General features: G+C 35.7%; 1 protein-coding gene across 2 annotated transcripts in view; it reads right to left on the bottom strand.

The window, feature by feature from the left end:
- Nucleotides 1-1,687: 1,687 nt before the first annotated feature.
- LOC115170267 (collagen alpha-2(VI) chain) overlaps nucleotides 1,688-13,465 on the bottom strand; it is a 59,825-nt gene continuing 48,047 nt past the window's right edge. For both annotated transcript variants that reach the window (XM_029726678.1, XM_029726679.1), the window contains exons 27-28: nucleotides 6,655-6,989; nucleotides 1,688-2,879 (exon numbers count right to left, since the gene is read on the bottom strand). In XM_029726678.1, coding sequence (XP_029582538.1) covers nucleotides 2,613-2,879; nucleotides 6,655-6,989 — 602 coding nt within the window. In that variant the 3' untranslated portion in view covers nucleotides 1,688-2,612. The remainder of the gene's footprint in view (nucleotides 2,880-6,654; nucleotides 6,990-13,465) is intronic.

Genomic DNA, 13,465 nt, shown 5'->3' with positions numbered 1-13,465 from the left:
TACAGCCGACCTGCCAACATCTGTCTTTAGCGAACAGTTTGGGTTACACACTAAAATGACCCCTCTGTGGAAACTTGGGACTCTCATATACAGTACCAGTCAACAGTTTGGACACACCTACTCATTCAAGGTTTTTTCTTTATTTTTACTATTTTCTACATTGTAGAATAATAGTGAAAACACGAAAACAATGAAATAAAAAAAATAAAAAAGCGTTCTTTAGATTTGAGATTCTTCAAAGTTAGCCACCCTTTGCCTTGATGACAGCTTTGCACACTCTTGGCATTCTCTCAACCAGCTTCATGAGGTAGTCACCTGGAATGCATTTCAATTAACAGGTGTGCCTTGGTAAAAGTACATTTCTGGAATTTCTTTCCTTCTTAATGAGTTTGAGCCAATCTGGACAACAAGCCCTCCGATTTGAGACACTGAACTCTATCAGAGAAGTAGTTGGTGAAACAGGCGAGGCAATCATTTGAGAAACCAAGGCTATTGAGTCTGCCGATAAGAATGTGGTGATTGACAGAGTCGAAAGCCTTGGCCAGGTCGATGAATACGGCTGCACAGTAATGTCTCTTATCAATGGCGGTTATGATGTCGTTTAGGACCTTGAGCGTGGCTGAGGTGCACCCATGATCAGCTCTGAAACCAGATTGCATTGCTGTGGGGTGGTGTGGTGAGGTGTGATGGGGTGTCTTCTGGTGTGTGGTGTGTTGTGTTGGGGTGTGTTGTGTTGGGGTGTGTTGTGGTGTGGTGTGTTGTGGTGTGTCGTTGTGGTGTGTTGTGTTGTGTTGTGGAGTGTTGTGTTGTGTTGTGGTGTGTTGTGGTGTGGTGTTGTGCTGGGGTGTCTTCTGGTGTGTTGTGGAGTGGTGTGTTGTTGTGGTGTGTTGTGGTGTGTTGTGGTGTGTTGTAGTGTGTTGTGTTGTGGTGTGTTGTGGAGTGTTGTGGTGTGTTGTGGTGTGTTGTGGAGGGTTGTGGTGTGTTGTGGTGTGGTGTGGTGTGGTGTGTTGTGGTGTGTCGTTGTGGTGTGTTGTGGTGTGTTGTGGTGTGTCGTTGTGGTGTGTTGTGTTGTGTTGTGGAGTGTTGTGTTGGGGTGTCTTCTGGTGTGTTGTGGTGTGGTGTGTTGTGGTGTGTCGTTGTGGTGTGTTGTGGTGTGGTGTGGTGTGGTGTGTTGTGGTGTGTCGTTGTGGTGTGTTGTGGTGTGGTGTTGTGTTGGGGTGTCTTCTGGTGTGTTGTGGTGTGTTGTGGTGTGTTGTGATGTGTTGTGGAGTGTTGTGTTGTGGTGTGTTGTGGTGTGGTGTGTTGTGGTGTGTCGTTGTGGTGTGGTGTTGTGTTGTGGAGTGTTGTGTTGTGGAGTGTTGTGGTGTGTTGTGGTGTGGTGTGTTGTGGTGTGGTGTGTTGTGGTGTGTTATGTTGTGGTGTGTTGTGGAGTGTTGTGGTGTGTTATGTTGTGGTGTGGAGTGTTGTGTTGTGGTGTGGTGTGTTATGTTGTGGTGTGTTGTGGTGTGGTGTGGTGTGGTGTGTTGTGGTGTGTTATGTTGTTGTGGTGAAGATACTCCAATACCAATAGATAATACGTATTTAAAGGACAACAGTAACGCAGGACAGGATACATATGGTTCACAGCTAACAAATTAAAACCACACACACACCACACACACACACACACACACACACACACACAAAGGTCTGTTTACACCACAGCTGGCTTTATTACATCATTTTCAGTTTACAACAAATGCATTTTCAGTGTGATTTGTGTGTGTGTGTAAGTGTGTGTAAGTGTGTGTGTTTGAGTTTCTGTGTGTGTGTGTGTGTTGGGTATAGGTGTAGGTGTGTTGAATATATATAACTGCCGATCTGTGTGTGTGTGTGTGTGTGTGTGTGTTGGGTATAGGTGTAGGTGTGTTGAATATATGTAACTGCCGATCTGTGTGTGTGTGAGAGAGAGAGATGTCTAAATGACTGTCTGAATAATAACAGATAAGAGACACTTTCACTGAAATTAAAACCTAAATAACCTTTAAACTTAAGACTGTTTGGAAAGTTAAGACTGAAAGGTTAAGACTGTTTGAAAAGTTAAGACTGTTTGAAAAGTTAAGACTGAAAAGTTAAGACTGTTTTGCGAGACATTGACAGTGTGTGTAACTCCTTCCACTAGAATATCACATTTAGTGTAAAATACAAACGTACTGATACAGACCTCACAGAGAGGGATCGCTTATAGAAAAAAAACACAATACAAAAATCAACAACAACAAAAATTGACCTAGAGCTGCAACATCTTACACATTCAATATCAGTAACTCTCTGATATGAGAGGCTTTGGTTGTTTACGCGTATCTAGTTAATGGTGGAATCTGTCATTTAACTCATTTAAAAGATTCAACAATCTGGATTCTCTTGTGTCTTTCAGACGAGCTAGAAGTTTAGCTTCCAAGTTCTGCCATTTTGCTAAAACCTAGAAAACCACAGAGCACCATATGACTTTAATTCAAAACCCAGAGAACCCCTTTTTGTTTATTTTTCATAACTGAAAAGATTCTTACGGACCGCAGCTTTAACAGCTCGTTAGAACACAGCTCGTTAGCTCTAACGAGCTCGTTAGCTGATTAGCAGACCCAGCGGATGAAGCGTTCGAAGAAGGTGGGTTTCCCCAGCGTGGCGTAGTCCTCCCCTCTAAAGATGGCCGACGTGTCTCCCAGGGCAACCTTCCTCAGCACTTCCTGGTCCGTGTCGGTCCCCATGGCGATGACCGTGGGAATGCCCTCAGCCCGCCGCATGGCTGAGACACCCTCCTCCAGGCTGTCGCCTGCGGTGATGCCGTCGGTGATAAAGACGAAGGACAGTTCAGCGTTACGACGTGCCAGGCGGCTGCCCTGTAGACCACACAGAGAGACAGTACAGTTATACAGCGTTAGCAGTATTGAATATAGGGGAGGGTGCTGGAGTATTGAAAACAGGGGAGGGTGCTGGAGTATTGAAAATAGGGGAGGGTGCTGGAGTATTGAATATAGGGGAGGGTGCTGGAGTATTGAATATAGGGGAGGGTGCTGGAGTATTGAATATAGGGGAGGGTGCTGGAGTATTGAATATAGGGGAGGGTGCTGGAGTATTGAAACTAAGGGAGGGTGCTGGAGTATTGAATATAGGGGAGGGTGCTGGAGTATTGAAAACATGGGAGGGTGCTGGAGTATTGAATATAGGGGAGGGTGCTGGAGTATTGAATATAGGGGAGGGTGCTGGAGTATTGAATATAGGGGAGGGTGCTGGAGTATTGAATATAGGGGAGGGTGCTGGAGTATTGAATATAGGGGAGGGTGCTGGAGTATTGAATATAGGGGAGGGTGCTGGAGTATTGAATATAGGGGAGGTTGCTGGAGTATTGAATATAGGGGAGGGTGCTGGAGTATTGAACAGTGGAGGGTGCTGGAGTATTGAATATAGGGGAGGGTGCTGGAGTATTGAATATAGGGGAGGTTGCTGGAGTATTGAATATAGGGGAGGGTGCTGGAGTATTGAATATAGGGGAGGGTGCTGGAGTATTGAATATAGGGGAGGGTGCTAGAGTATTGAATATAGGGGAGGGTGCTGGAGTATTGAATATAGGGGAGGGTGCTAGAGTATTGAATACAGGGGAGGGTGCTGGAGTATTGAATATCGGGGAGGGTGCTGGAGTATTGAATATAGGGGAGGGTGCTGGAGTATTGAATATAGGGGAGGGTGCTGGAGTATTGAATATAGGGGAGGGTGCTGCTGGAGTATTGAATATAGGGGAGGGTGCTGGAGTATTGAATACAGGGGAGGGTGCTAGAGTATTGAATACAGGGGAGGGTGCTAGAGTATTGAATATAGGGGAGGGTGCTGCTGGAGTATTGAATATAGGGGAGGGTGCTGGAGTATTGAATACAGGGGAGGGTGCTAGAGTATTGAATATAGGGGAGGGTGCTGGAGTATTGAATATAGGGGAGGGTGCTAGAGTATTGAATATAGGGGAGGGTGCTGGAGTGTTGAATATAGGGGAGGGTGCTGGAGTATTGAATATAGGGGAGGGTGCTGGAGTATTGAATATAGGGGAGGGTGCTGGAGTATTGAATATAGGGGAGGGTGCTGCTGGAGTATTGAATATAAGGGAGGGTGCTGGAGTATTGAATATAGGGGAGGGTGCTGGAGTATTGAATATAGGGGAGAGTGCTGCTGGAGTATTGAATATAGGGGAAGGTGCTGGAGTATTGAATACAGGGGAGGGTGCTAGAGTATTGAATATAGGGGAGGGTGCTGGAGTATTGAATATAGGGGAGGGTGCTAGAGTATTGAATATAGGGGAGGGTGCTGGAGTGTTGAATATAGGGGAGGGTGCTGGAGTATTGAATATAGGGGAGGGTGCTAGAGTATTGAATATAGGGGAGGGTGCTGGAGTGTTGAATATAGGGGAGGGTGCTGGAGTATTGAATATAGGGGAGGGTGCTGGAGTATTGAATATAGGGGAGGGTGCTGGAGTATTGAATATAGGGGAGGGTGCTGCTGGAGTATTGAATATAGGGGAGGGTGCTGGAGTATTGAATATAGGGGAGGGTGCTGGAGTATTGAATATAGGGGAGGGTGCTGGAGTATTGAATATAGGGGAGGGTGCTGGAGTATTGAATATAGGGGAGGGTGCTGGAGTATTGAATATAGGGGAGGGTGCTGGAGTATTGAATATAGGGGAGGGTGCTGCTGGAGTATTGAATATAGGGGAGGGTGCTGGAGTATTGAAAACAGGGTTGCCATCATTTTGACCCCATCTTAATGAGACATTTTTTATGTTTATATAATTTGTTTTGAGAATACAATATAACTCAGTATTAGAATTATTTATTTCAAACAGGGTTTTTTGCTTATCTTTATCAGGGTTAGGGTCAGGGTAAAGGTAAGGGTTGGGGTCAGGGTTAGGGTTAGGGTTTAGGGTCAGGGTCAGGGTTAGGGTCAGGGTCAGGGTCAGGGTCGGGGTCAGGGTCAGGGTCGGGGTCAGGGTTAGGGTCAGGGTTGGGTTCAGGGTCGGGGTCAGGGTCAGGGTTAGGGTTAGGGTCAGGATTTAGGGTTAGGGTCAGGGTTGGGGTCAGGTTTAGGGTCAGGGTTTAGGGTTAGGGTCAGGGTCAGGGTTTAAGCTTGCGGTCAGGGTTAGGGTTTATCCTGTTATGGATAGGGGGCAGTATTGTCACGGCCGGATAAAAAACGTACCCGATTTAATCTGATTATTACTCCTGCCCAGAAACTATAATATGCATATAATTATTAGCTTTGGATAGAAAACACTCCAAAGTTTCTAAAACTGTTTGAATGGTGTCTGTGAGTATAACAGAACTCATTTGGCAGGCCAAAACCTGAGAAGATTCCAAACAGGAAGCGCCCTCTCTGACCATTTCTTGGCCTTCTTGATCATCTCTAACCAAAACAGGGGATCTCTGCTGTAACGTGACACTTCCTACGGCTCCCATGGGCTCTCAGAAGGCGGCAAAAAGCTGAATGGTGGCTTTGCAGGCCCTGGCTGAAAAACATTAGCGCATTTTGATAGTGGTCGATCAGAGAACAGAGACTGGAGGCACGTGCATGAGGCGACCCCATGTTTTTATTCTTTCGTCTTTGAACGTAAACAACGACTCCCGGTCAGAATATTATCGCTTTTTTACAAGAAAAATTGCATAAAAATTGATTTTAAACAGCGGTTGACATGCTTCGAAGTACGGTAATGGAATATTTAGATTTTTTTTGTCACGAAACGCGTCGGGCGCGTAACCCTTCGTCACCCTTGGATAGTGTCTTGAACGCACGAACAAAACGCCGCTATTTGGATATAACTATGGATTATTTTGAACCAAACCAACATTTGTTATTGAAGTAGCAGTCCTGGGAGTGCATTCTGATGAAGAACAGCAAAGGTAATCAAACTTTTCTAATAGTAAATCGGAGTTTGGTGAGGGTCAAACTTGGTGGGTGTCAAAATTGCTAGCCGTGATGGCTGGGCTATCTACTCAGAATATTGCAAAATGTGCTTTCACCGAAAAGCTATTATAAAATCGGACATAGCGAGTGCATAAAGGAGTTCTGTATCTATAATTCTTAAAATAATTGTTATGTTTTTGTGAACGTTTATCGTGAGTAATTTAGTAAATTCACCGGAAGTGTTCGGTGGGAATGCTAGTTCTGAACGTCACATGCTAATGTAAAAAGCTGTTTTTTGATATAAATATGAACTTGATTGAACAAAACATGCATGTATTGTATAACATAATGTCCTAGGAGTGTCATCTGATGAAGATCATCAAAGGTTAGTGCTGCATTTAGCTGTGGTTTTGTTTTTTGTGACATTATATGCTAGCTTGAAAAATGGGTGTCTGATTATTTCTGGCTGGGTACTCTGCTGACATAATCTAATGTTTTGCTTTCGCTGTAAAGCCTTTTTGAAATCAGACAGTGTGGTTAGATAAAGGAGAGTCTTGTCTTTAAAATGGTGTAAAATAGTCATATGTTTGAAAAATTGAAGTTTTTGGATATTTGAGGAATTTGTAATTCGCGCCACGCCTATCATTGGATATTGGAGCAGGTGTTCCGCTAGCGGAACGTCTAGATGTAAGAGGTTATCAGGGGTGCCAATAATTATGGATCTGACTGTACCTGTGACATCACCAGGTTGTTGACAGCATGAATGATGGCGCTGCCCAGAGAGGAGGCGGAGTCCATGTAGCTCATCCCTGCCAGCGAATCAGCGATCACCGTCAGATTGTGCGTGAGCGAAAACTCCACCCTCTGTTCTGACTGGCCGCCGTACTGCAGCAGGGCCACGCGGGCGTTCCTGTCGTCTGATTGGCCGTTGGCCAGAGTGAGGCGGCGCGCCACGTTCTCAATGAACTCCTTGGCGCGGCGGTGGTTCTCCACTCCCATCCTCTCTGACCCGTCCAGCATGAACACAAGGTCCACAGGGCGCTGGATGCAGCTGGCCACCGCTGGCTCTGAAACACACACACACACACACACACACACACACACACACACACACACACACACACACACACGTTGAAGGGACACACAGGTTGAAGGGACACACACTGACGCTGCCACAGGTGTGAGATGATGATACCTGTCTGTTATACAACTAGAGGATTAACTTTTGTGTGTATTTTCATGCTGTTATAGTATGTATCTGTTATAGTATGTATCTATTATTATAGTATCTATTATTACAGTATGTATCTATTATTATAGTATGTATCTATTATTATAGTATGTATCTATTATTATTGTATGTATCTATTATTATAGTATGTATCTATTATTATAGTATGTATCTGTTATAGTATGTATCTGTTATTATAGTATGTATATGTTATAGTATGTATCTATTATTATAGTATGTATCTATTATTATAGTATGTATCTATTATTATAGTATGTATCTGTTATTATAGTATGCATCTATTATTATAGTATGTATCTGTTATTATAGTATGTATCTGTTATAGTATGTATCTGTTATTATAGTATGTATCTATTATTATAGTATGTATTATTATAGTATGTATCTATTATTATAGTATGTATCTATTATTATAGTATGTATCTATTATTATAGTATGTATCTATTATTATAGTATGTATCTATTATTATAGTATGTATCTGTTATAGTATGTATCTGTTATAGTATGTATCTGTTATTATAGTATGTATCTGTTATATTATGTATCTATTATTATAGTATCTGTTATTATAGTATGTATCTATTATTATAGTATGTATCTATTATTATAGTATGTATCTGTTATAGTATGTATCTGTTATAGTATGTATCTGTTATTATAGTATGTATCTGTTATAGTATGTATCTATTATTATAGTATGTATCTATTATTATAGTATGTATCTATTATTATAGTATGTATCTGTTATTATAGTATGCATCTATTATTATAGTATGTATCTGTTATTATAGTATGTATCTGTTATAGTATGTATCTGTTATTATAGTATGTATCTATTATTATAGTATCTATTATTATAGTATGTATCTATTATTATAGTATGTATCTATTATTATAGTATGTATCTGTTATAGTATGTATCTATTATTATAGTATGTATCTATTATTATAGTATGTATCTGTTATAGTATGTATCTGTTATAGTATGTATCTGTTATTATAGTATGTATCTGTTATAGTATGTATCTATTATTATAGTATGTATCTATTATTATAGTATCCATTATTATAGTATGTATCTATTATTATAGTATGTATCTGTTATTATAGTATGTATCTGTTATATTATGTATCTATTATTATAGTATGTATCTATTATTATAGTATCTATTATTATAGTATGTATTTATTATTATAGTATGTATCTATTATTATAGTATGTATCTATTGTTATAGTATGTATCTGTTATAGTATGTATCTGTTATTATAGTATGTATCTGTTATAGTATGTATCTGTTATTATAGTATGTATCTGTTATAGTATGTATCTATTATTATAGTATGTATCTGTTATAGTATGTATCTGTTATAGTATGTATATATTATTATAGTATGTATCTATTATTATAGTATGTATCTGTTATTATAGTATGTATCTGTTATAGTATGTATCTGTTATAGTATGTATCTGTTATAGTATGTATCTGTTATAGTATGTATCTATTATTATAGTATGTATCTGTTATAGTATGTATCTGTTATAGTATGTATCTATTATTATAGTATATATCTATATATCTGTTATTATAGTATGTATCTGTTATAGTATGTATCTGTTATTATAGTATGTATCTGTTATAGTATGTATCTATTATTATAGTATGTATCTGTTATAGTATGTATCTGTTATAGTATGTATATATTATTATAGTATGTATCTATTATTATAGTATGTATCTGTTATTATAGTATGTATCTGTTATAGTATGTATCTGTTATAGTATGTATCTGTTATAGTATGTATCTGTTATAGTATGTATCTATTATTATAGTATGTATCTGTTATAGTATGTATCTGTTATAGTATGTATCTATTATTATAGTATATATCTATATATCTATTATTATAGTATATATATTATGGTATATAGTATGTATCTATTATTATAGTATGTATCTATTGTTATAGTATGTATCTGTTATTATAGTATGTATCTATTGTTATAGTATGTATCTATTATTATAGTATGTATCTGTTATAGTATGTATCTATTATTATAGTATGTATCTATTATTGTAGTATCTATTATTATAGTATGTATCTATTATTATAGTATGTATCTGTTATTATAGTATGTATCTATTGTTATAGTATGTATCTATTATTATAGTATGTATCTGTTATTATAGTACGTATCTATTATTATAGTATGTATCTGTTATTATATTATGTATCTATTATTATAGTATGTATCTATTATTATAGTATCTATTATTATAGTATGTATCTGTTCTAGTATGTATCTGTTATTATAGTATGTATCTGTTATTATAGTATGTATCTATTATAGTATGTATCTATTATTATATTATGTATCTATTATTATAGTATGTATCTGTTATAGTATGTATCTGTTATTATAGTATGTATCTATTATTATAGTATGTATCTATTATTATAGTATGCATCTATTATTATAGTATGTATCTGTTATAGTATGCATCTATTATTATAGTATGTATCTATTATTATAGTATGTATCTATTGTTATAGTATGTATCTATTGTTATAGTATGTATCTGTTATAGTATGTATCTGTTATAGTATGTATCTATTAATATAGTATGTATCTATTATTATAGTATGCATCTATTATTATAGTATGTATCTGTTATAGTATGCATCTATTATTATAGTATGTATCTATTATTATAGTATGTATCTATTATTAAAGTATGTATCTATTGTTATAGTATGTATCTATTGTTATAGTATGTATCTATTGTTATAGTATGTATCTATTATTATAGTATATATCTATTATTATAGTATGTATCTGTTATAGTATGTATCTATTATTATAGTATTTATCTATTATTATAGTATGTATCTATTATAGTATGTATCTATTGTTATAGTATGCATCTATTATAGTATGTATCTATTATTATATTATGTATCTATTATTATAGTATGCATCTGTTATTATAGTATGTATCTGTTATAGTATGTATCTGTTATTATAGTATGTATCTGTTATAGTATGTATCTATTATTATAGTATGTATCTATTATTATAGTATCTATTATTATAGTATGTATCTATTATTATAGTATGTATCTATTATTATAGTATGTATCTGTTATTATAGTATGTATCTGTTATATTATGTATCTGTTATTATAGTATGTATCTATTATTATAGTATGTATTATTATAGTATGTATCTATTATTCTAGTATGTATCTATTATTATATTATGTATCTATTATTATAGTATGTATCTATTATAGTATGTATCTGTTATAGTATCTATTATTATAGTATGTGTCTATTATTATAGTATGTATCTGTTATAGTATCTATTATTATAGTATGTATCTATTATTATAGTATGTATCTGTTATTATAGTATGTATCTGTTATAGTATGCATCTATTATTATAGTATGTATCTATTATTATAGTATGCATCTATTATTATAGTATGTATCTGTTATAGTATGCATCTATTATTATAGTATGTATCTATTATTATAGTATGTATCTATTATTAAAGTATGTATCTATTGTTATAGTATGTATCTATTGTTATAGTATGTATCTATTGTTATAGTATGTATCTATTATTATAGTATATATCTATTATTATAGTATGTATCTGTTATAGTATGTATCTATTATTATAGTATTTATCTATTATTATAGTATGTATCTATTATAGTATGTATCTATTGTTATAGTATGCATCTATTATAGTATGTATCTATTATTATATTATGTATCTGTTATATTATGTATCTGTTATTATAGTATGTATCTATTATTATAGTATGTATCTATTATTATAGTATGTATCTATTATTATAGTATGTATCTGTTATTATAGTATGTATCTGTTATATTATGTATCTGTTATTATAGTATGTATCTATTATTATAGTATGTATTATTATAGTATGTATCTATTATTATAGTATGTATCTATTATTATATTATGTATCTATTATAGTATGTATCTATTATAGTATGTATCTGTTATAGTATCTATTATTATAGTATGTATCTATTATTATAGTATGTATCTGTTATAGTATCTATTATTATAGTATGTATCTATTATTATAGTATGTATCTGTTATTATAGTATGTATCTGTTATAGTATGCATCTATTATTATAGTATGTATCTATTATTATAGTATGTATCTGTTATTATAGTATGTATCTATTATTATAGTATGTATCTATTATTATAGTATGTATCTATTATTATAGTATGTATCTATTGTTATAGTATGTATCTATTGTTATAGTATGTATCTATTATTATAGTATGTATCTATTATTATAGTATGCATCTGTTATTATAGTATGCATCTGTTATAGTATGTATCTGTTATAGTATGTATCTATTATTATAGTATGCATCTGTTATTATAGTATGCATCTGTTATAGTATGTATCTGTTATAGTATGTATCTGTTATAGTATGTATCTATTATTATAGTATGTATCTATTATTACATATAATACCATCCCCCATTAGTCCTAACATGTAATACCCATCCCCCATTAGTCCTAACATGTAATACCATCCCCCCATTAGTCCTAACATGTAATACCACCCCCTATTAGTCCTAACATATAATACCCATCCCCCATTAGTCCTAACATGTAATACCATCCCCCCATTAGTCCTAACATATAATACCATCCCCCATTAGTCCTAACATATAATACCATCCCTCATTAGTCCTAACATGTAATACCATTCCTCATTAGTCCTAACACATAATACCATCCCCCATTAGTCCTAACATATAATACCATCCTTCATTAGTCCTAACATATAATACCATCCCCCATTAGTCCTAACATATAATACCATCCCCCATTAGTCCTAACATATAATACCCATCCCCCATTAGTCCTAACATGTAATACCCATCCCCCATTAGTCCTAACATGTAATACCATTCCTCATTAGTCCTAACATATAATACCATCCCCCATTAGTCCTAACATACATGAAAATACCATCCTCCATTAGTCCTAACATATAATACCATCCCCTATTAGTCCTAACATATAATACCCATCCCCCATTAGTCCTAACATGTAATACCCATCCCCCATTAGTCCTAACATGTAATACCATCCCCCCATTAGTCCTAACATATAATACCATCCCCCATTAGTCCTAACATGTAATACCATCCCCCCATTAGTCCTAACATATAATACCCATCCCCCATTAGTCCTAACATGTAATACCCATCCCCCATTAGTCCTAACATGTAATACCATCCCCCCATTAGTCCTAACATATAATACCCATCCCCCATTAGTCCTAACATATAATACCCATCCCCCATTAGTCCTAACATGTAATACCACCCCTCATTAGTCCTAACATATAATACCATCCCCCATTAGTCCTAACATATAATACCATCCCCCCATTAGTCCTAACATATAATACCATCCCCCCATTAGTCCTAACATATAATACCATCCCCCCATTAGTCCTAACATATAATACCATCCCCCATTAGTCCATCCCCCATTTGTCCTAACATGTAATCCCCATCCTAAACACTAAAGCTGTGTTCCAATACTCATACTAACCATACTATTTGTGAAGTAAATTGAGTATGTAGTATGCTTATTGGTCATAGTATAGATACATTTAGTATGCCAAAAGTTCCTAGATGTCGTTCTACATTCGCCAAAATACGAAGTGTACACGCAGTGGACACTATTTCTGTGCTTTTAGGGCCCATAATGCAATTCTTCAGAAATTGGACGTGGCTTCTCATTGTTTTCAGATTTGAAGAAAATGGTGGAAAATATGGAGCCGAAGTCCAACGACAGCTGATACAAATTCACTGATTTAACTAATTATGACAAATGTTAATGTTGAGCAATGTAATAAACAAATTACTTTTCAAATATGTTACCTTACACGTTATGTTGGCTGACAATTTGTTAGCTACGCTATCCTTATGAGCCACAGCCTATTATTGCAGCAGTGTGTACCGGTATGTTAGCTAGCTAGCTAACGTTGGTTGGCTACTAATACATCAAATTTGCCAGTATATTAACTATCTGCTATCTAACTAACTACCCAACGTTTATTGACTTGATTATTCCCGTCATTCTTAGCTAAGTGGTATAGTTGTTGTGCGTTCTCAATGGACATTCGGGTGCTTTCGTTAATTCGCTCTGGCTATCTACTCCGATTTCAGAGCACTCTCATCTGAGTACCAGAGTGCAGAATAACTC

This window comes from Salmo trutta, chromosome 31 (genome assembly GCF_901001165.1).
Source record: "Salmo trutta chromosome 31, fSalTru1.1, whole genome shotgun sequence".
Taxonomy (NCBI): Eukaryota; Metazoa; Chordata; class Actinopteri; order Salmoniformes; family Salmonidae; genus Salmo; species Salmo trutta.
Note: the sequence above shows the minus strand (reverse complement) of the source record. Positions and strands in the feature narration are given on the sequence as shown.